Raw genomic sequence first — 22,469 nt, 5'->3', positions numbered from 1 at the left:
GGGACCCCGGACCGGGCCTCCCCAAACCTCCAGGTTAGACCACGAGTCTCCGCTGCCTACCTTGGTCTCCAGGCATCCATCTGCAGCACACGGCAACACGGAGACCTATGCTTGGCATTCATTTCCTATTTTTCACTGCTTCCTTTCCCAGTTAACGCATAAGTCTCTAGAGAGCAGAAATCGAGCCAAATGTCCTGGTAGGACCCACTCCCACCACAGTACTGAACAGAGGTGGTTTGGTCAAAAGGTAACTGCTGAGGGAGGTTACTTAAAATATTTTGGTTTCACAATGAACACTCAGTAGCTTACACGATGAAAAATAAACACACAGAAAAGTAATTTCTAATAGGTTATTTAATAGGTAATTTTTAAATTTGTTAATAGGTAATTTTTAATAGGTTACAGCTGCAGTATCAAATTTTAATTGTATATATGTATAAATAGTTATAGACCATAAATATCCAAGTCAAAACATTCTCCTCTAGGCAGACGCTGCCCTCCACTGCCCCGCAAGTCTTTGCAACTAAATAAACTAACAGCTTTAAGTAATACTGAAGAAAAAAACATGCTGAGGTAATTTTTCATCTAAAGTGACTACAGCCTATATTAAAACATTCTTCCCGTAAGAGTTCAAGTAGTTATGAAACCCTTGCCTCAAACTTCCAAAATGCAACTTTATTATCAAACGAAACAAAAATAGTTTAATGATAAATAAGTAAAATAAATAAGATTATTCCTGCTGAAATTCAATCATGACAGTATTATTTCTTTTTTGTATATTTGTGGAGTTTTGTTGATAGCCTGGCCTTTTAATAATTGAAAACAGAATTCATGAAACCCATCTCAGAATGTACCTATTACTCTAACACTATATATATATAGATAGATAGATAATACATATATAACGGATGAAGTTATGCCTATGTATGTAAATGGAATTTTCATTCTGGATGAGCAATCTGTTCCTTTTGAAAAATACATGTATGTATCTCAATCATGAAAACATGCTTAATCTCTCTTAAAAGATCACTTTTATACAATATACACTGAGTATAAGAAAGGACATTTTATAGATTTTAGAAACTTCTTTAAAAATATTCATTTTCTTATCAACAGTTATATTAGAATATTCATCTTACCAAGTTTTAATTACAGCAGTTAAAAAAAATCTATCGCTTTTTAAATGATTCAGAGTTATGCAAAATCCCCATGCTTCTTTTTCTTTTCTGCAAGAATTTCACTGGCACCAAGGAACACTTCAAATTTTTTCAAAGTATATCACTTCCCAGGTTAAGGCTCATGGGAACACACTTAGTGAAAGGCCTTATGAACAGAAACAACAACAATGCATCTTACCTCAAAGGAAACTTTCAAATTAGTTTATATTTTGTAGTGACCTATGAAATTAACATTCACTATCACATTCAGTGTTCTCAAAAAAAAATTTTACTCTTAACAAAATAATATACATAAACCAAAGATTACACATTGTCCTAGCGTTGTCACCCAGAAGTAGAAACAGTATATTCTGCTTCTCAGCCCCTGGCCTTAGTCTATAATCATCTGTCAGCTCCTCTTACACTGGGCAGCAACCTTCAGCAAAAATACTAGAACAAGTCTCTAAACAAAACCAAAATGTATAAAGAATTGATTCCCTATGTTCAAAGCTCCTCCATTCTTGTTTTAAAATAAACAAAGTGGATTTTTAATGTTCTCAAATCCCAAACAACAACTTCTGGCAACCCTCCGACAGAAATTCACGTGTGATGCATCCATCTTCGTTTCCAAGAGCATTCAAAAGCAACCGAGAGTTCCTTCACGCTCGTCTCCATTACAAGGCAGTCTCTCCTCTAACTGATGAAATTTGCACCTACTGGGGAACCTTCCTTTGAAAGGAGTCTCCTCATTCGAAATCTTCTTAAGTCAAGTTCCTGAGCGGAGGAGTTTGGATATCAGATTCACAAGTTTCTGCCGGAAATTCAGTTTGTCTCCAATTCTCCTCAACTGAATGGCACACTCAACTTCAGGATCTGAAAAGGAAAGCAAAATATCAAAGTTACACTGATATTGCAAACTGCAGCCAGCAAGAGTTAATACACCCATCCCAAGGACAAGTTGAGTATTTAACCCATAAAGCATTACCTTAACTTTATGTACACTTGTTTTCTGAATTAAAGAAAGAAAAGCAACTTATACACACACGACACACACAAACATATAGTGACTCATAAACAATGGAATAATTAAGCAAAAATAAAGATATTTAACTTGCAATTTTTTTTTGAGCATCCTGGATGCCTTCAAATATATTCCTTTCAAATATAGACGTTTATGTCATACACCACAAAGACTGAGTTTCACAGCCTAGGGTGATGTCATCCTTTTTTTTCTCACTAAGAAATTCTTTTATGTTATTTTCAAGTACAACTCATTCTGTAAACGGCAATAATGCGTAGTTCAGATTATGCCCTGATAATATGTAAATCTAAATGCATTATTATCCTCATTTAAACAACTCTCAAGTTTTCTCATGAAAGACTCTTAAAAGCTGATTCTAAAATTAAGTCCACATTTTCTAAAATACTTAAAAATTTAAAACAAGTTCTTCCCAATCTGTACCAATCCGCTGCCTCTATGGAGATGAATGAAGCAAAAAACAAATAATGTTCAGTTCACATGTTTACTATTTTTTAAGATTAAGATACTATAATAAACTGAATATAAGGGGAAAGTAATATTTATAATCTAATTTCTAAGTAAACTTTTAAAGTAAATGAAATCAACACCAAACCTATACTGACCATAATTACAATTTTCTTGGATAGTTCAAAAAGCAATTCAGCTTATTTTTGGTACATTTCAATATCCTGATAAAAACCATTATGACTACAAATTAAAAACTGATTTACTTTGTAAACAGTCCCTGCAAATAAATACCCTATTTAGGATCAAAATAACCAAATTCTCTTTTTACAAGAACTGGGTAAAATTTTCATAATTCCTAAAAAAAAAATTAATAATCCCTAACAAGACACCTAAAAAATTTCATAAGATATATTTCTTTATAGGCTATAGGATCAGGCATTTGGAGCAGTGTTTAGTAAGACCTTTTCAACTGAGTTAGAAATACTAACATACAATCCTAAAAAAACAATTATCATTCAGCCTACCGTTCTGAAAGCCCTGAATTGTAACAGAAAAAACTATCCCTTTCATCAAAAAAAAGAGAAGAAAACAGCACCCAGTTGTTTCCTTAATCTTTTTATTACATCTATAAATGTAGTAATTAAAAAACATAACTATGCGTGGTGATAGATGTTAACTAAAGTTATTACAATAACCATGTCACAATTGATACATATATCAAATCATCATGCTGTTCACCTAACACTAATACAATGTTATATGTCACTTACATCTCAATTTTTTTAATGTCTTACCATCTAATCAAGTTTAAAAGGGACCTTTTTGCTGTCCCTTATTAATGGGGGCGCTAAGGTTATGCAATTCTCACAACACAGCCAGAACTCCTGGACATCACAAAAGATGGACAAAGGTTCTTCCCTCCGAAGCAAAAGCCAGAGAGCAGCTTTGTGCCAACTTAGCCGCGGCCACACTGGCCATGCACCACTTCCTTTGCACGCCCCAGGGGCGCCATAAAATTAAACTAAGTTTAAAAGGGGCCCGATACCGTCTGATGTAACAGCAGTATGACCCACACGGATTTCCAGCCCAGGGACTTACTTCTTTGCTACTGCTCCTTAGCAGAAATCTGCCTTGTTTGATAAGATTTATAAAAGCGGGGAGGAGAGCTGACCTGAAGTTACTTAATGGGGCTACAGGGATGGGGAAGGGCGGAGGAAGGGATGGATTAAAAAACACCGTGGACCATCTCCTGTTTTTCTCCTATCCCATTTCTGTAGCTAACACCGGCTGTTATGCTTTTAATTAAGAAGCCAGGCCTTCGAGGCTTCTGACCTCGTTGGTCCTTTCGGGGCTTCCATAATCCTCCATCCGTCCTTTGCAGAAGAACCGTGATGGCATCAAGCGTTGTTACCGCTTCTGTTGGTGTTGGGGCGGGAGACAGCGGTCAGACACGGAGCAGGGTCCTCAGAAGGTCCCGGACCCCGGGGGAAAAGGGCCTGTCTCGGGAAGCGCTGAGCGCCAGCGGCGCCCCCGGCCGTGACAGTGACTTTCTCCGCGTGGCCCCGGGGAGGGCGAGCGCGGACGGAAGGCAGGCGAACGAGAGGAGGCTTTCGGCCGCCGCTCAAAGCAGCAGCATCCCCATCGCAAGGCGCTCCCCTTCCTTCGCCATCCCCACCGCCCCGGGTTAAACCCGCGAACTGCGCCCCGGAGGCGCCCCTAAAGCACGTGCCAGGGCGCGGGTCCCGCCCGGCTCCTAGGCCCCGGGGCGACGGGCTGGCCCTGCCCGGACCGAGACCGCGACCCCGGCCCCCTTCCCGGCCAGGATCTCCGCGGGCCCCAGCGCTCCCTACCTGCCGGGACCCGCGCGGGGCTCGGCTGGGCGCTCCTGCGAGCCCTCCTTCCAGGCATCTCTGCAGACGGCCGCCGGCAGACCCGGGCAACTCAGGGATGCAACTCGAGCACCGTCGGTCTGCAGGACGCAGGCCGCGAGCGGGGCGAACTGGCCGGAGCCGACGGGCCGCACGGAGCCGGATAGAGCGAACCGCGCGCCGGCGGGGACCTCGCCGCTCTGGCGCCCGCCGCAGCCCGCGCTCGGGTCGTACCGGGACTTCCCGGTGACGTAGCGAAACCCGCCGCGGGCTCCGCCCATGCCCGGCCCCCAGCCCCGCCCCGGCCCAAGCTTGGCCCCGCCCCGGCCCAAGCTTGGCCCCGCCCCGGCCCCGGCCCCGCCCCCGGCCCAGGTCTGGCCCCAGCCCCGCCCCTCCAGGGCCCAGCCCTGTCCCCGGCCCAAGCTTGGCCCCGCCCCGGCCCCGGCCCCGCCCCCGGCCCAGGTCTGGCCCCATCCCCGGCCCCAGCCCCGCCCCTCCAGGGCCCGCAACGCGCCCGGCCCCGCCCCCGGCCCCCGGCCCCCGGCCCCCGCCGGCGGATCCGCTGCGGGGCCGAGCCGATCGGCGGCTGGGGAGTCCCGACCCGGCCCGGAAATTACTTCCTGGACCGAGAATCCGCTGCAGGCGTGGCTGGGTCTAGGAGCTGCGAGCGGGGAAGGGTTGTCCTCGGGGAACAGCTGGGGATGGGGAGGCCTGGAGCGTCATCCTCATCGTAAACGGGCAATCGGAGACTCCCGTAAACAAACCCCTGAAGGGTTCGGGAAAGGACAGTGTTCAAACTCGAGGAGTGTGGGAAGTTTTCAGGGAAAAATGAGAACACTTAATTACAGTAGAGAAGCTGCCAGAAGCTTAACTGAAACTGAAACTGGTTGGGAAGCTCACTGCCAACTAGAAGCTGGATTTGGAAAATGCGTTGGGGGTGGGGGGAGAAGGAAAGTGGGTGAAGGGAAGTGGCTGTTCTCTACCACCGGGTGAGGACGGTGGTTTTAAAAGCAGGGTCGGTCTCATACCTCCTTCCAGACGCTTTAATAAAACAAACGAACAAAAAATAGTAGGTCATGTAGACAGCTTTCAAACGCTCCCCCGGGGACAGAAATGAGGCATTTGGAAATCTGTATTTGCGCGATGTTTGGCTGGCCCTCGAGCAATTCCATTATTATAAAGAGAAGCAGTCACTCGTACTAGGGAACAGATCCTGAGAATTTGGCGCTGAGGGCTCCCGAAGAACTTTCTCGTCCTGTCCTCGGAACAACCCGACCAAGTGGACATTCGCACCATTGTGGCCACTTTCCGGGTGCGAAAACTGAAGGTTTATAGCGATGAAGCGAGCTGAGCTCACACAGGCCGAGAGCAGCTGGAGGACCTGAACCCAGGCAGGACCATCCCGAGCAGGACGTCTTGCCCGCCATCTGCGGCCCTCCCAGGAATCACAGTTTCTTAGAAAATAAGTGTTCTTTATGTGTGTGCCTGCATGCGTGCAAGTCGCTTCAGTCGTGTCCGACTCTTTGCGACCCCATGGACTGTATAGCCCACCAGGATCCTCTCCAGTCCATGGGATTCTCCAGGCAAGAAAACTGCAGTGGGTGGCCATGCCTTCCTCCATGGGATCTTCCTGACCCAGGGATCGAACCTATGTCTCCTGTAGCTCCTGCATTGCAGGCAGATTCTACCGCTGAGACACCGGGGAAGCCCCTCTTTTTATATATATACCTTTTATTATCTATATTATGCACAGGTTGCAAACTGGTTGCTTAGAGCTGCGAGTTTTCGGTTTGGTTCACAGTACTGGTCTTGTGAAAATTCGAATTAGTTACCAGCATTTAAAAATTCAGAGATTGCATTAGAAGCTCAGATTTCTGGCGGCCTTTGGAAAATCATTAACTCTAGACAACCCAAGATTCTTTGTGAGAAAGCGCAGGAGCGGGCTGGGAGAAGATGCAGTGGCCGCCCTCAGAGAGACGTCAGGCCGGCGGGAGTTCTCACTTTGGCCACACCCCGCTGCGGTTTGTTTTTCTCATTTACATTATCTGGCCCCAGTAGGCATGTGAACTTGTTTATTTACCTTGAGTCACTCAATCAACAAAAACCTGCAGGTATTTATTTGTCACTGGGTCCTGCTGAAATATAGGCAATGTCGTGTAAGCATGGAACAAAACTTACTCGATTTGCAGCAACTTAGCTTTGAGTGTGGTAAAAACATAGGGCTAAGAGTGGATAAAATTCAGGAGTTATCACCACAGGGTCCAGGAAACCCAGCAAGCCCAGCAGACAGTCTGCCTTGCAAGTCTTGAACCCATGTCCCAAAACCACTCTCAAGGCTCATTTTGATTGACTTAATACTTCAGGAACACCATTAGCTTCCTGCTTGGATAAATGAGTAAACTTCTCATCAAACTAAGCACCCTGAAATGCAATCTGTACATTCCACAACAGAAAAACAAATCATACCTTGTTTACCTGCAAAGAGTGTGTCCTCTTGACCTCTGAAATTATCATCATAAAAGATCGTTGACCACGTGACCCATGCTAGATACAAACTTTAGGCAAATTGTGGCTTTTAGGGAATTGCAAATTTAACTCCCAGGAAGGAAAAAGGAAGAGGGGGAGGTGGGCTTCAGAGATGGGTCAAGTCAGCCATTTATGGAGGACTTGTTAAGATTTTGATTTTGAACCACTGAACCAGTGAAGTTGCTCAGGTGTCCAACCCTTTGCGATCCCATGGACTGTAGCCTACCAGGCTTCTCCACCCATGGAATTTTCCAGGCAAGAGTACTGGAGTGGGTTGCCATTCCTTTCTTCAGGGGATGTTCCCAACCTAGGGATTGAACCTAGGTCTCTGGCATTGCAGGCAGATGCTTTACCGTCTGAGCCATCAGGGAATTAATGGTCCATAAACTCTTTTTCTTTAGCCACCTCATGCGACGAGTTGACTCACTGGAAAAGACTCTGATGCTGGGAGGGATTGGGGGCGGGAGGAGATGGGGACGACAGAGAATGAGATGGCTGGATAGCACCACCAGCTCAATGGACATGAGTTTGAGTGAACTCCGGGAGTTGGTGATGGACAGGGAGGCCTGGCGTGCTGTGATTCATGGGAACGCAAGGAGTCAGACACGACTGAGCGACTGAACTGAACTGAAACTCTTTTTCGGATTTAATGTTCTATTAAGAGAATCAGAAACTGTGTGTGAAAGGGCTTTCTTAACTATTTGGACCCAGAGAATGACAAAATAATGATTTCTCAAGAAGCATTAGAATCCCCTATTATGTTTTCTGAAAAGGACTGGTGAAGATAATTTTTAAAACTATTACCAGGTTTTAGTTTTCAAGGACAAGTTTCCAAAATGACAGTGCAAACCTGGCCATGACTGTGTTGTCACTTAGAGTGTTAAAATTTTTTTCTATAAAAAATACACCCGAAAATAGCAAACGTGATTACTAATAAAATAGTCATTCATCTGTTTCATGCAGAAAATAAGACTGGACGGGCAATGAAGATATGAGAGATGAATGAGGGGGGATTGAAAGGAAGCCTGGGACAAAATGGATTGTAGGCTTGAGCCTGTTTATTCTGATAAAAGGGGACCTCCCCCCACCCCCACCCCGTATAGCGTGTTTGTCAGCAAGAAATCAGCCTGATGATCGTCAGAGATGCTTTTCCCGTAATCGATGTCTTTCCTCTTAATCAACAGAGACTGATTTCCATCTCTATTTTAAGGCAGACACTGCTCCTTCTGGGGAGACAGTGCTTCCTGCCCCCATGGAACCTACCTCTGAGAGACACACAAATCCAGTGTGCATATGGATCACCTGTCTTGTTCAAATGCATATCTGACTGTGGAGATTCTGCATCTTAACCTCTGGTAATGCAGATCCTCATCAGCAAGTCCGGAGGATGATGCAGGAAAGTACACGGGCAGGTGCCAAGGATGTACATCAGGACTAGGCCAGGGAAATTATGGCAGACTGTGGGACCTCCTTGCGGGGGGGTGGGGGCACTTAAGCAGAAAGGGCATCTCCATAGAGACCAGGACACAAATAGGAGTTGGCCAAGCAATGAGACCAAAGGGAAGAAATATGCTCCATGCAGAGGCTGAAGAGCAGTGGAGGGGGGTTGGGGTGGGGGGAGAAGCCACCTGAGGAGTTTGCACATCTTTGCGGGGACAATGGGGGTACCACAGAAGGTTTTAAGCACGTGAGATATGTGATCAAATTCTAGAAAGTTCGCTCTGGCTACAGCATGACTGTATTAATCCAGATAACACTGGAGACAGTGTGACTGGTCAAGATGGGTGCTTATTCACTCAGACATGTCCTACTCTTTGCGACCCCATGGACTGTAGCCCCTGCCAGGCTCCCCTGTCCGTGGGATTCTCCAGGCAAGAAAACTGGAGTGGGTTGCCATTCCCTTCTCCAGGGGATCTTCCCAACCCAAAGATCGAGCCCAGGTTTCCTACACTGCAGGCAGATTCTTTACGGTCTGAGCCACCAGAGAAGCCGCCAGTCAAGACAGACATTATCATAATTCTTATACAAGATGGTAATGTCAGCAAAGACAGTCCCTTCTTTCAACCCTGTCTTTATTGAAATTCCCACATTTCCTGACCAGGATAGGACCGAGTTCTATTAGAGCAAGACTTGAAATTTGTCAGCATATATGTAATTGACATTTTCGCCTATGTTAGTTTCCTAGAGCTGCCATAGCAGTGCACCCCTAATTGAGTTGCTTAAAACAATAGAAACTTATTCCCTTGCAATTCTGGAGGCTGGAAGTTTGTTGTTTTTTTTTTTTTTGAACTGAGAACTTCCAGATGTTCCAGCTGGATTTATTTATTTATTTATTTTTTTTAAAAAAAGAACTTTATTAAAAAAGCACAAATGCAAAGAAATGAACAGAGGAAAATTTATGCGTCGAACCTGGACTGGTCACTTATGATAATATACATGCTACAATTCCATTCTCTCCAATCATTCCACCTTCACCCTCTCCCACAGAGTCCCAAAGACTGTTCTAAATGCCTATGTCTCTTTTGCAGTCTCTTATACAGGGTTCAGGTTACCATTTTTCTAAATTCCATATATATGCGTTAATATACGGTATTGATGTTCTTCTTTCTGGCTTACTTCACTCTGTATAATTGGCTCCAATTTCATCCACCTCATTAAAACTGATTCAAATGCATTCTTTTTGATGGCTGAGAAATACTCCATTGTGTATATGTACCAAAGTTTTCTTATCCATTCATCTGCAGATGGACATCTAGGTTGCTTCCATGTCCTGGCTATTATAAACAGTGCTGCAATGAACATTGGAGTACATGTGTCTCTTTCAATTCTGGTTTCCTCGGTGTGTATGCCCAGGAGTGCGATCGCTGGATCATATGGCAGTTCTATTTCCAGTTTTCTGAGGAATCTCCACACTGTTCTCCATAGTGGCTGTACTAGTTTGCATTCCCACCAACAGTGTAAGAGGGTTCCCTTCTCTCCACACCCTCTCCAGCACTTATTGCATGTAGACTTTTGGATAGCAGCCATTCTGACTGGTGTGAAATGGTATCTCATTGTGGTTTTGATTTGCATTTCTCTGATGATGAGGGATGTTGAGCATTTTTTTCATGTGTTTCTTAGCCATCTTTATGTCTTCTTTGGAGAAATGTCTGTTTAGTTCTTTGGCCCATTTTTTGATTGGGTCACTTAGTTTTCTGGAATTAAGCTGCAGGAGCTGCTTGTATAATTTGGAGATTAATCCTTTATCAGTTGCTTCATTTGCTATTATTGTCTCCCATTCTGAAGGTTGTCTTCTCACCTTGCTTAGAGTTTCCTTTGCTGTGCAGAAGCTTTTGATTTTAATTAGGTCCCATTTGTTTATTTTTGCTTTTATTTCCAATATTCTGGGAGGTGGGTCTTGGAGGATCCTGCTGTGATTTATGTCGGAGAGTGTTTTGCCTACGTTCTCCTCTAGGAGTTTTATAGTTTCTGGTCTTACATTTAGATCTTTAATCCATTTTGAGTTTATTTTGGTGTATGGTGTTAGGAAGTGTTCTAGTTTCATTCTTTTACAAGTGGCTGACCAGTTTTCCCAGCACCACTTGTTAAAGAGACTGTCTTTTCTCCATTTTATATTCTTGTGGAGGCTGGAAGTTTGAAGTCCAATTTGGTGTCGGCAGAGCGGTGCTCTCTGAAGACCCTATGGGAGCTCTCCTTCCTCGCCTCTTCTAACGGATTGCAAGCGTCCTTGGAGACACTTGCCTGTAGGTGTATCACCCCATCTCTGCTCCTCTCTTTACACGACCTTCTCCTCTGTGTGTCTGCCCAAATTTCCCTCTCCTTATACAAACATCAATCATTGGATTAGGACTCACCCTAAATCTAGCAGGGCTTCATTTTACATTGGCAAAGTCCCTATTTCCAAAGAAGCCACATTCAGAGGTTGGAGAGGGAGGGGGAAACGGGGGATGAGGACTTCAGCATGTCTGTCTGAGAGACACAGCTTAAGCCCTGACACCTCCTTTCATCAACTGCCTTAAAAAAAATTCTGTATATACATTTTTTTCATCCAATTTGCACATTGACAAACCAAAAGGAGCTTAGTAATCGTGACGATGAATTTGAAGCAACTTGAAATAAATGTCAAAAGCAGTATAGATAAGAAATAAAAAGACTTCAGAGGGAATAGGTTTCAAACATCTGCCAGCTACAGAAAGCACGTGTACCGAGAGCATTGTCTTAGTTGAAGGCGATGGTGTAACAGACCACCCCCCATCCACCCCACCTCTGGGCTCCCCACTCACAAAGCCAAACACGATTTCAAAGAAGGCTTTGATGGAATCTGAAAGTCAATATGATCCCTATTAGTGCAACTTATATAAGCACATTATAAAATGCCGAAAGCAAATGCTTTTTTTAATTTCCCATTTTCGTCATTTGATTCTCCTTTGTTAATTAATTCTTTTCTGATGCACCCCCCCAACCCATGATCACAGATAATGCTCATCAAGCACATTTGTACTTTTTTTTAACTGTAAGAAATAGGCAGTGGGACAGTCCAACACATCTCAGGAGAATAATGGAAATCAGTAAACATGACCTGTGTATTCTTTAACTGAATTACTGATTTTCAACAACTAAATAAATCCAACTAGCTTAGAGCATTTCATTCAAGAAACTATTACTAAGTGCTGTTTAAGTTCATTAGAACCCAGAATATTTGATGATAAACAAAATGATTTTTAGGTTGTCATTGAGTAGCCAGTAGGAAGATAATTCAGTCTTGTGTAAGAGTTGCTGCTGCTGCTGCTAAGTCGCTTCAGTCATGTCTGACTCTGTGCGACCCCATAGATGGCAGCCCACTAGGCTCACCCATCCATGGGATTCTCCAGGCAAGAACACTGGAGTGGGTTGCCATTTCCTTCTCCAATGTGTGAAAGTGAAAAGCGAAGTCACTCAGTCGTGCCTGACTCTTAGTGACCACATGGACTGCAGCCTACCAGGCTCCTCCGTCCATGGGATTTTCTAGGCAAGAGTACTGGAGTGGCTTGCCATTGCCTTCTCCGTGTGTAAGAGTTAAAAAGCAATAATTGTCTGAGTGTTATCTGTGGAAATACAACACCACAGAATCAATTGACAAGCTTATTCAAAATGCAGACCTGCCTGACCTCAGGCTAGTGAATCACAGTCTCTAGGACCCCAGCCTGGAAATACACATTTTAGCGAACCTCTCAGATAACGTTTGTATACTAACGGAGAGGATGCAAAGGCACTTGAGAAATGATTTGCTGCTGTTGTTCAGTCGCTAAGGGTCCGACTCTTTTGCAATCCCATGGACTGTAGCCCGCCAGGCTCCTCTGCTCATGGGATTTCCCAGACAAGAATACTGGTGTGGGTTGTCATTGCCTTCTCCAGAGGGTCTTCCGGACTCCAGGGACCGAACCCAGGTCTCCTGCATTGCAGGAGGATTCTTTACCACTGAGCCACCAGGGAAGCCCTGAGAAATGATACTTGACCTCAAATAGCTTACACTCTAGTGAAAATAAAATAAATATGAATTAGCAGTGAGTAATTGAAAGTGGACTATAACTTATTGTGCAATTTTGTGACACATGAAAATATTTTTACCATATAGTAACAGCTAAGTAAAAATTATTTGTATTTTGTACACTTTTCTGTTTGAGTGTTACAGTTCACAATTCAAACAATCTAGGTAGGGAAAGGGAAAAAAACAGCCCTCTTAATTGCCATCAGAAGACAAAAAAAAACCTGGATATCCAGAATCAGTAGGTTTAGAAAAAAAGGATTAAAAACAATAATACATACACAATTGACCCAGAGCTTATACCTTGTGAATGGGGCAGAGGCCGAGCTGAAATGCATGGTGATTATGATCCGGAAGAGACAGAAGAGACAAAGCAAAGACACAGGTGGTGGGACTTCCCGGAAGTCCAGCAGTTGAGACTCCGCCTTCTGATGCAGGTGGGAGGGTTTGATCTCTGATTGGGATCTAAGGTCCCACAAGCCACAGCATGTGGTCAAAATTTTTTTAAAAAGAGACACAGTGATAACAGGAGGGCAATAGGGAATTAGAAGCTGTTTTGAGCATCCGGAAGCTCTGAGCATTACTGGTGCAAGCAGAACTGTTATCCAGCTGAGTGGCTAATCAGCAGTTGCTTCCTGTAGTAGGGAACTGTGGTTCACACCGCAGAGACTTGGAAATGGAGGAAGGCTGAGCTCTCAATTGCCCTCACTCGTGCCTAACCTAAACCTACGGCACCCATGATCGGTGTCACTTACAGAGTCGTCAGCCTCGGATTCCCCTGAGTGGGGCTCCCCTGGCCTTCTTCCTCAAGCTCTCCCAGTTTGCTCCCTGCTTCTGAGCCTTTGCCTTTGTACCAAGCCTAGAATGCCTTCTCCCTATCTGTCCTTGTCTAGAGCCCTCTGGCTATTCAAGTCTCGGAACAAAGGCTTTATTCTCAGGAAGCACTCCCTGATCGTCCTGTCTAAAATCGCACATCCCTATCCTCCAAGGGACTAGCTAGCAGGAAATCGGTTGTGTCTACTTGACTGGCTTGTTCATCATCTACTTGCTGGTTTTGCTTCCCTGGTGGTTCAGCGGGTAAAGAATCCGCCTGCAATGCGGGAGACCTGGGTTTGGTCCCTGGGTTGGGAAGATCCCCTGGAGAAGGGAAAGGCTCCCCACTCCAGTACTCTGGCCTGGAGAATCCCATGGCCTGTAAATGAATCCATGGGGTCGCTGAGTCGGACACGACTGAGCGACTTTCACTTTCACTTCCCCTTTTGCCGTCAGATTCCACCGAGCTCAGGCCTTAAAGGCTTGTTTTGCCAGTCCTGGGACCCCTGGTGCAGAGCAGCTGAGGACACCGATGCTGAAGGAAGGGAAGGTGGTTGCCTAAATTCCCAGTGCTAATAAGTAAACAAGCAGGCTCTGCAGTCGGAACCGTCTTAGTATACACCTCATTCATCACAGTCATTGTCTGATAATAACAATAATAATGAAAAAGTTAGACCATAGTCAGAAGAGGTCACACATACTAGGCTTTTAAATTCTGCCTCTCTTTTTTTTTTTTTCTATAAAAATATTTGACAATAAACCTGGCAGTCCAGTGTTTAGGACTCTGCATTTAGACTGCCCAGGGCTTGGGTTCGATCCCTGGTGGGGGGATTAGGACCCCACATGCCAGGCAGCTTGGCCAAAAATAAGTAAATACGATTTAAAAATAAATACAGGACAATAACTAATGATTTTTTTTAAGTGAGTTCTTAGAACATCCACTCAATCCCCAGGTTTGGAATGTGCACACGGAGCTCCATCCCCGCTCCGAGACGACCTGCAGGAGCCCTGGGACGCACCCTCCAGCCCTCCCCTGTTGTACCTTCGCAGCCAATCTGCAGGAAGTCTTCCTGAGCGCCGATGCTCTTCCGTTACCTCCGCTTCCGGGCCAGCCCCTGCCTGAGCAGCAGGGCTCCTCCTTGGCTTCCCCTCCACACCCGCTCCTCTTTCATCTGTTCACACTGCAGCCAGCCTGACTGCTTTTGATGCTAATTTTCCCGTCTCTTCTTAAAACCTTTCTGTCCATTGCCCACACTGCCTCCGGAGTGCTCAGATTTTTATTGTTCAAAGATAGAATTCCTGCTCTGCTCTAAAGTCTTTTGGGGGGTCTCCAGTTGCCCCTGGAGTCAAATAAAATATGAAAAACCACCTGCCAAGAGCCAAAGGAAAAAAATTGAGTGAGCATTTGTTCACTTGTTCTTTTTCTCCTTCAAGATTTATCTGTTTGATTGGTTGTTTTGGCTGCACCGGATCTTCATGGCTGCAGGGTGGGCGTCCTCTAGTTGCAGTAAGCGGGGCTACACTTCCTTGCAGGGCTCGGCTTAGATGACTTCTCTCATTTCGAAGCTCGGGCCTCCAGAGCACGGAATCAGTAGCTGCAGGGCACAGGCTTGGTTGCCCCAGGGCATGTGGGACATTTCCCGATCAGGGAGAGAACCCGGGTCCCCTGCATGGGCAGGTGGATTCTTCACCACTAGACTGCCTGGGAAACCCTGTCCGTTTGTTCTTATTCCCAGATAGGAGAGGGATGTGTGGGGGGGGGACAGTGCCCAGGAGGAGATGCCACCCGGAGCTGTCCATGTGGGGAAGAGGACAGATGGGAGAGTGTGCGTGTGTGTGTGTGACAGGTGCACACGGCGGTCCGGTTGCGGAGGGCGGGGGTGGAGGGAGGGAGAAGGAGATGGAGATGCGGGCAGAGTGAAACCAGGAGCCCCCACCACCCTGAGTTCTTAGCAGGACAAAGAGGGGGAAAGAAGGGCCACCAGAAATGTCATTAGAGCTCTCAGGTGAGATAGGACATCAGTGTTCTAAAATTGCATTGCCTTCCGATAGTCCAACACTAACTACATAAGAAATATGTTTCCAAAAATAGCACCCATGTATAATGCAAAGAAATTATTATAAATGCATTCCCCATGGCATATGCAAAACCCAAATGAAGAATCCTGCTTGTGTCCTGAAGGACATGAAGGAAGAATTACTCCCAGGTGAGAAGTCTCTGCCCAATGCTTCCATGAATGTGATACAATTCCAGTTAAAGTGCCAGGGAGATTCCTTGAGGAATGTAACAAGTTAAGAACTAGCCCTTCCATTTATCATAAAGAGAAATGGTTGAACAGAGCAAAGAGTTAATGATACAGGCCTCAAAACAGGTGAGAATAAACTGTATGTTGAAAGTGGTATTTCAATTCAGTGGAAACAAGGTAGATTACTCTATAAAGAGTTTTAAGGGACTTCCCGCCTGGTCCACTGGTTAAGAATTCAATGCAAGGGACACGGGTTCGGTCCCCGGTTGGGGAACTAAGATCCTACGTGCCATGGGGAGACACAGTGCACAGTGAAGGACCCCTTATGCCTCGAAACTAAGACCAGGAGCAAATAAATGACGTCTAAAAGACAGACTGTGCTCAAGATGATTGACTACACACATCCAGGGGAGAAAAGTAGTGTCTGATTCCAGCTCACTGCGCTTGCGTGCATTCCCAACTCTGTGACCCCATGGACTGTAGCCCGCCAGGTTCCTCTGTCCCTGGGATTCTCCGGGCAAGAACGCCGGAGTGGGTTGCCATGCCCCCCTTTCCTATCTCATTATCTGCATAGAAACAAACTCCAAAGGGTTCACGGGTTTAAGTATAAACATTGGACACATTAAAAAGTACTTGAAGCTATCATGGGGGATTATTTACATAATCTTAGAACTGGATTGACCTGTGAACATCAGACCTCAAGGACACATTTGACTTCCTGCTGCTGCTGCTGCTGCTAAGTCACTTCAGTCATGTCCAACTCTGTGTGACCCCATAGATGGAAGCCCACCAGGCTCCCCCGTCCCTGGGATTCTCCAGGCAAGAACACTGGAGTGGGTTGCCATTTCCTTCTCCAATGTGTGAAAGTGGAAAGTGAAAAGTGAAAGTGAAGTCACTCAGTCGTGTCCGACCCTTAGCGACCCCACGGACTGCAGCCTACCAGGCTCCTCCATCCATGGGATTTTCTAGGCAAGAGTACTGGAGTGGCTTGCCATTGCCTTCTCCGATTTGACTTCCTAGAAATGTTAAAATAACACCATCAACAATGTCGGGAGACCTCAGAACTCCTGAAGAACAAAGGCTGAATTCAGACCAAGGTCCGATCCAGGGCTTGCAGCAGCGGTGACAGAAGCAGCGCAGCTTTCTGTCAGAGCTCTCTCTCTCTCTGTGTTTTTAATAAGTATAGAGTCTTTTGTCAAAAATATTTACTTACTTTATTTATTTGGCTGCATCGAGACTTAGTTTTGGCTCTCAGGCTCTTCTTGCGGCAAGCTTGATTCTACTTGAGGCTCGAGGGTTCTTTTGCCCTGCGGCATGTGGAATCTCAGTTTCCTGACCAGGATCAAACCCACATCCCACGCATTGGAAGGAGGATTCTTAACCACTGGACCATCAGGGCAGTACCCTCTTGTTTTTGAGTGTGTGGAGGGACATATCTGATTCCAGCATACCTCTTCCCCCTACACCCCGCCATCTGCTAGGTATGATGCAAGGCCCAGGAAAGACTGGAGGAAAAACTTTGAGAGAAAGTTTTATGGCTCTCCTGAAAGTCACGTATCCATCCTTTCAAGCTCATCTTTGCTGAAGCCCAAGTGCTAATTACTCCATCCTCCCAAACTACAGGGCTCCAAACCACCATCCGCAGTTGATTTCTCACCTGTCCTTTATCCCCCCATTCAAGCTGTCATCAATCCTAGCCCATCTTTTTTCAAGGTGACCGTTGGTTTTAACCTTCTTCCTCAAATTCTTCTGCCAACAGAGCATGTGATTTCAGTCTAACTGTATTGCAAAAGTCTTCCAGTGGAGCTGCCTCTTGCTTTCAGTCTGCCTGTAAAACACCAGTTCCTTGACATTCATTCCTTTGCTGAAGAATTTGTCAGTGTCTCTCCATTGTCCAAACAGGTCTGTACCCCACGTTTCTCGGCTCACTGGTATAACAGGTCACTGATTGTCCTATGGACCCCCTCAAACAGAACTGCGCACACACCCCGGGCATGACCCCCGCCCCTCACTGCTACCTTTCCTCCAGACTAGCTGTTTGTATTACCCGAGCCAATCTTCATCCTCATCGTCATCAAAACCCCCAGGGGATGTTTTAAAATCTGTCAAATTTAGGGTGGTCATTGAAATGCTAGAATAATCAGCTTTATCTTCTTCAACAATAGTAAAAGCTTTGATGTAATGATCTAAGTCTCAAAGAATTACACTATATAGACACAAGTTGGGTTAATGGAGAAATTTTGTATAAAATTCTGTTATGCCTTTTTTTTCCTTTTTTGTCTGCCATCTTCACTATTAACTGAAATGTGTACTTAAACAAGCTCCTTCACTTCTCTAAGCTGAGGTTTCTTATTTGGGGAAGAGAGAATAATACTGCTAATACCCTACAGGGCTTTTTTTTTTTTTTTTTTTAGTATAAAGTTGAATTGTTGTTTAGTCACTAAGTCATGATTGACTCTTTTTCGACCCCATGGACTGTTGCCCACCAGGCTCCTCCAACCATGGAATTTCCCAGGCAAGAATACTGGATTGGGTTGCCATTTCCTTCTTCAGGGGATCTTCCCCACCCAGGGATGAAACCCAAGGCTCTTGCACTGGTCCGTGGGTTTTTTACCACTGAGCCACCTGGGAAGCCCATAAAATTGAATAATACAGGCAAATAGCTACTTCAGTGGATGTCACATCCGGAAGACTCAGGAAGGCTGAGTCTTCTCCACCAGTCTCCCCCACCAGCATTCCCAGAACGAGAAGGGCAGGGCAGGAAAGGGCCGGCTCCTCCACCCTGAAGGTCCCGGCTCACGTGGGCACGCGCCTCACCCCGAACACAGAAGCCCGCCTGGAAACACTCACAGCTGCTGCTGGCTAAGGATGACAGGCCAAACCCCACCCAGCATCAGGCGGTTAGAAACAGGACCGCTTTGCTGAGCTCTTCAGAGAAAGGAAAAAGGTAACAGGCAGGGAAAGGAAACTAAAAGAAAAAGAGGAAATGAATCACTTTCTGAGCTTCAGACCTCAACAAACACAGAGCGGGCTGGCGAATGAGGGCGGAAGGTGGGGGAGGCGGTCAGTTCACAGGCAGGTGACTTTTTTTTTGATCTGTCTCTTGGGAAACATGCAAGAGCAAATATCCAAATATCTGTGACTAAATAAAATTCTGGCGGGAAAGAAGCGTGGGATCGGAAACCAAGAGTCTCGCCGGCTCCTTTGCAGGCCTCCAGGACTCTTGGAGGGGACGCGGAGGGAGCCCTGGGCTCAGCACCTGACCCTGCGGAAGCGGGTCCCGCCAGAGGCCTGGGAGCCCCGACGCAGATTCTGTCGGTTTTCCCGTTGTCACTCAGTTATCAGCTTTGGATCCTGAGTGTAGACAGAGTTCCAGGTTTGAGAGTCAGAAATCCACTCTGCCACTTAAAACCTAGCCTCTTCTCAGGCAAAGGACTTTCCTGGGTTTCAGATAGTCCATCTGTTAAATGCCAGTCCTAAACCCCTGTCCCCTGAAGAAGGGCATGGCTACCCACTCCTGTATTCTTGCCTGGGAAACCCCATGGACAGAGGAACCTGGGATCAGTCCATGGGGTCACAAGGAGTCAGACACGACTCAACAGCAACAACAACCCTGTGCCTACTTTGTAAGTTTTGGAGACGATTAAATAAGTGAGACAGTAGATTTTACAAATATATTGTGTAAACTGTAATGGACATATATGATTGATTAGTATTGTTAGGACAGCAGTTCATCAATTAGAATGTGGTCATGAAGCTGTAATTGTAACACTGATAGACTTGACAGTTCCAAAAAAAAACAGCGGTCTCACAAAAAAATCAGTAACTGTGTGTTTCCTAGAAGGAGAATGAGTGGTTGGTGGAAAGGGGTTTGAGGGATGTGCATTCGTATGAACTGCTCAAAGATTATGCAAAGATAATATAGAAAGGATAAGTACCTTGCAGTCTGTTCCCACCATGGAATCCCATACAGCACTCAGGATAAATGATGTAAAACCATCCAGGTGAAGCCTGGATCAGTATGACATATGGAGTGAAGCACACAGGCATGATTATAGAGAGGATGTTCTCATCTATGGAAACTCCAAAGGAGGCGCAGCTCCTCGGGGCTAACAGGAGCTGTGACAGTGATCACACAGAGGAGTTACTGACTGAAGACTCATGGAAGGGGCACTTGCCTGTGGTCCACTGGTTGAGACTCCTCTGCTCTCCCAGTGCAGAGGAACTGGGTTTGACCCCTGGGAAGGGAACCAGAGCTCAGCTGGTAGAGAATCTGCCTGCAATTCAGGAGACCCTGGTTTGATTCCTGGGTCAGGTAGATCCCCTGGAGAAGGGCATGGCAACCCACTCCAGCATTCTTGCCTGGAGAATCCCCAGGGTCAGAGGAGCCTGGCGGGCTATGGTCCATGAGCCACTAAGCACACAGCACGGGAACCAGATCCCATGGGCTGCAATTAAAGATTTGGCACAGCCAAATAAATAAAAAGAACTTGCTTTTTTAAAAAGTCATGGAAGAATTCCTGAGGAGTTTACAATCTTCCATTTCTTAATCTGGATGCTCTTTGTGTGAATGTGTTAAATTTGAGAAAATATATCATACTTTTTTTGACTGTATGTTATATATCCACTCAAAGTATAAATAAAGGAATACTGAATGGGGGTGGGTAGGTGCCATGCTAATTGGACTCACAAAGAAATGATACAACAATAAAAGAAATATTTATTTAAACTTTTTCAGGATACACCAGATGGTATCCTTGTTCTTTAATCTCCAAGTGGCAGTTTAAGAAATTCACAGAGGCTGGCATTTGTTAGTGGCAGCAGAAATGAAATTACAGAGCCCAAAGTGATATTAAAATCCGAGTCCAGGTGAATCAGTATGTTTTTCAGTCCAACCAAATAACAGAACAGTGAACTAAAGATCTGATATATGATTGGAAGACTTGTCAGGATTTTAAAAGGAAACCACAGGGGTGACAATATTAAAATATTAGAACCAAGAAGTGAGTGTAAAAGACAACTTTATATTCCTTAGAAATGGAAAACGTAGCCATAGAGTGTAGTGGTTAAGTACCCAAAGTAGAAGTCAAGTGAACTGTGAGGCTGGTTAATCCTCATCTTAGTGGCCATCAAGAGGAAGACAACAGGTGTAACCACTCTATCTCGAGTCGGACACAACTGAGGTGACCTAGCATGCACTCACGTGGGACTGTTAAAAATGAAGCAAGCCTTAACTGTGCCAGGGGAACACGAGTTGTGCGATCCCACAGACCAACAGCAGCAGCAGCTGTTGACCTTCTATGCTCTTGAACCTGAGGCTTCCTCTCTCGATCACGGATTTCCTCGTGTGCATAAAATAGAGGCTTGACTGATTGATTACACGCTGTCTCCATTTTCTCCGTTCTAATTCCCACTCCCTGAATGAAACCAGTTCACAACAGCCTGCGAGTGGCTGATGGCTTATTACCATTCCTGGGGAGGGCTGCATTTTAAATAGATAACGCTCCACGTTAATCTCTGTTTTTAGGCTATCAGGCAGCAGGATAAGCGGAAAACAGTGGAACTGATGGGAGAGAGATAATTTTGCCCGAGGGCTGCCTAATCTAAAAGCCTACCCCTATGAGTCAGCTGTCCGCAGAGTTCCTGCTTTTCTGGGCTTCAGCTTCCTCCCTCCTCTCCTCTGATTTCACAAGGGCCGGAATTTTTAAATTCATTCCCGCCTAGGGACGGCAGTGGGCTGCTCCGAAGTCCTTTGTTCCCGTCTGGGTTGGGTCTCTAGCAGCCCCAGATTTCTACTTTCCGTTTCCTAGTGTGGGTTCTATCTGGCAGGCAGGCACTGTAGTTTTGTTTTGTTTTTTTTTCACGCAGGATGGTATCATCTCTTGCCAAGCCTCCAGTTATTCATCGTGTTATTCTTCTGGAACTCAGTGTCCTAAGCAGGAAAATGAATGTCTGGGCAACCGGGCCCAGGGTTGGCTCAGACAGTAAAACAAAGAGAGGAAGCGCTAAGCGGTAATAACAATATTGGTTTCTAGACAGAACAGAGCATTGGCCCAGGAGGGCTCTGTCCAGAGTCTTCTTCTCTTGAGCTATTTTGATCCAGTTGTTGTAAGAACCTGCAGTGGTGGGGGCTCCGCTTCCCGCCACCATCTGCACACACGTGCTGTCTCTCTCTCTAATCGGAGTCGTGCAGAGCCCTAAGCAAGGGCTCTGTGATCTGCCCCGCTGCTGGTAGCTCCTGATGAGAGGGAGGGTACATTTTGTCTATCCACAGGCCCCCACCCTTGTGTTTTCCTTTGGCTATCATTTTCCTCCTGGGAACTGGGCTTCGAGGTGGCCTTCTGTGACGGCTGGGTCTTAACTAACCCTCAGGGATGGGCTGTCGGGCCAGTGCTGGGCACCTCCCCTCCCCCAACCAGCAGGGAAGTGACGCTGGAATGACTTCCTCATTGTTCCTTCTCCCAATGTTTGCTTTCATCTCAGCCTCAAAATCCAGTCCCTCTGCCCTCAAGGTTTATTACCCGAGGGGTTGATTTAAATAAACAGCCACGCCATCAAAATGTGCTGGCTCCCATCTCAGTGGTAGAACAATTTTCTTTTTTTCATGAGTCCCAGATTTCAAGAGATCTGGGCAGTGTCCAGGCCCATCACCATCAACACCCTGAACGACAGAGACCCGAGAAAAGGAGGGGAAACCGCGAATGTAGGAGGGACCCTCAGTGTCAGGGTGTGTCAGTGCGTGCGTGCTCAGTCACTTGTCAGTCGCGTCCGACCCCTTGCGACCCCATGGAGCCGGGCCCACCACGCTCCTCTGTCCAGGGGATTCTCCAGGCAAGAATGCTGAGG

General features: G+C 45.8%; 1 protein-coding gene and 1 long non-coding RNA gene across 4 annotated transcripts; both read right to left on the bottom strand.

The window, feature by feature from the left end:
* Positions 1-354: 354 nt before the first annotated feature.
* PMAIP1 (phorbol-12-myristate-13-acetate-induced protein 1) lies at positions 355-4,786 on the bottom strand. Of its 2 annotated transcripts, none has more exons than XR_016036690.1 (2): positions 3,979-4,487; positions 355-2,030 (listed from the first exon to the last, which is right to left on the bottom strand). XR_016036690.1 is itself a non-coding variant. In XM_088833415.1 (2 exons), the coding sequence occupies exons 1-2, from the start codon at positions 4,552-4,554 to the stop codon at positions 1,924-1,926; spliced, it is 165 nt and encodes a 54-aa protein (XP_088689541.1). In that variant the 5' UTR covers positions 4,555-4,786; the 3' UTR covers positions 355-1,923. The 2 variants fall into 2 exon arrangements, 1 of the variants encoding a protein (XP_088689541.1); XM_088833415.1 differs by lacking the exon at positions 3,979-4,487 and adding an exon at positions 4,497-4,786.
* Positions 4,787-14,086: 9,300 nt separating this feature from the next.
* On the bottom strand, positions 14,087-18,570 carry LOC148773588 (uncharacterized). 2 transcript variants are annotated; one of them, XR_016036721.1, is made up of 3 exons: positions 18,474-18,570; positions 17,281-17,451; positions 14,087-14,972 (listed from the first exon to the last, which is right to left on the bottom strand). It is a non-coding gene; the product is annotated as an uncharacterized LOC148773588 (long non-coding RNA). The 2 variants fall into 2 exon arrangements; XR_016036720.1 differs by lacking the exon at positions 14,087-14,972 and adding an exon at positions 16,857-16,930.
* Between the last annotated feature and the right edge of the window lie 3,899 nt (positions 18,571-22,469).

This window comes from Moschus berezovskii, chromosome 28 (genome assembly GCF_049115385.1).
Source record: "Moschus berezovskii isolate FMDL1 chromosome 28, NW_MosBer_1.0, whole genome shotgun sequence".
In the NCBI taxonomy this organism is placed as follows: Eukaryota; Metazoa; Chordata; class Mammalia; order Artiodactyla; family Moschidae; genus Moschus; species Moschus berezovskii.
The sequence above is the reverse complement of the archived record's forward strand: the minus strand, read 5'-3'. Positions and strand labels throughout refer to the sequence as shown.

What these genes read in the sequence shown, in the direction of transcription:
- PMAIP1 (XM_088833415.1), bottom strand. Translation starts at nt 4,554, where the DNA reads ATGCCTGGAAGGAGGGCTCGCAGGAGCGCCCAGCCGAGCCCCGCGCGG. An exon ending in CCCCGCGCGGGTCCCGGCAG is followed by an intron (nt 2,031 to 4,496) that starts GTAGGGAGCGCT and finishes TTTCCTTTTCAG; the next exon opens with ATCCTGAAGTTGAGTGTGCC.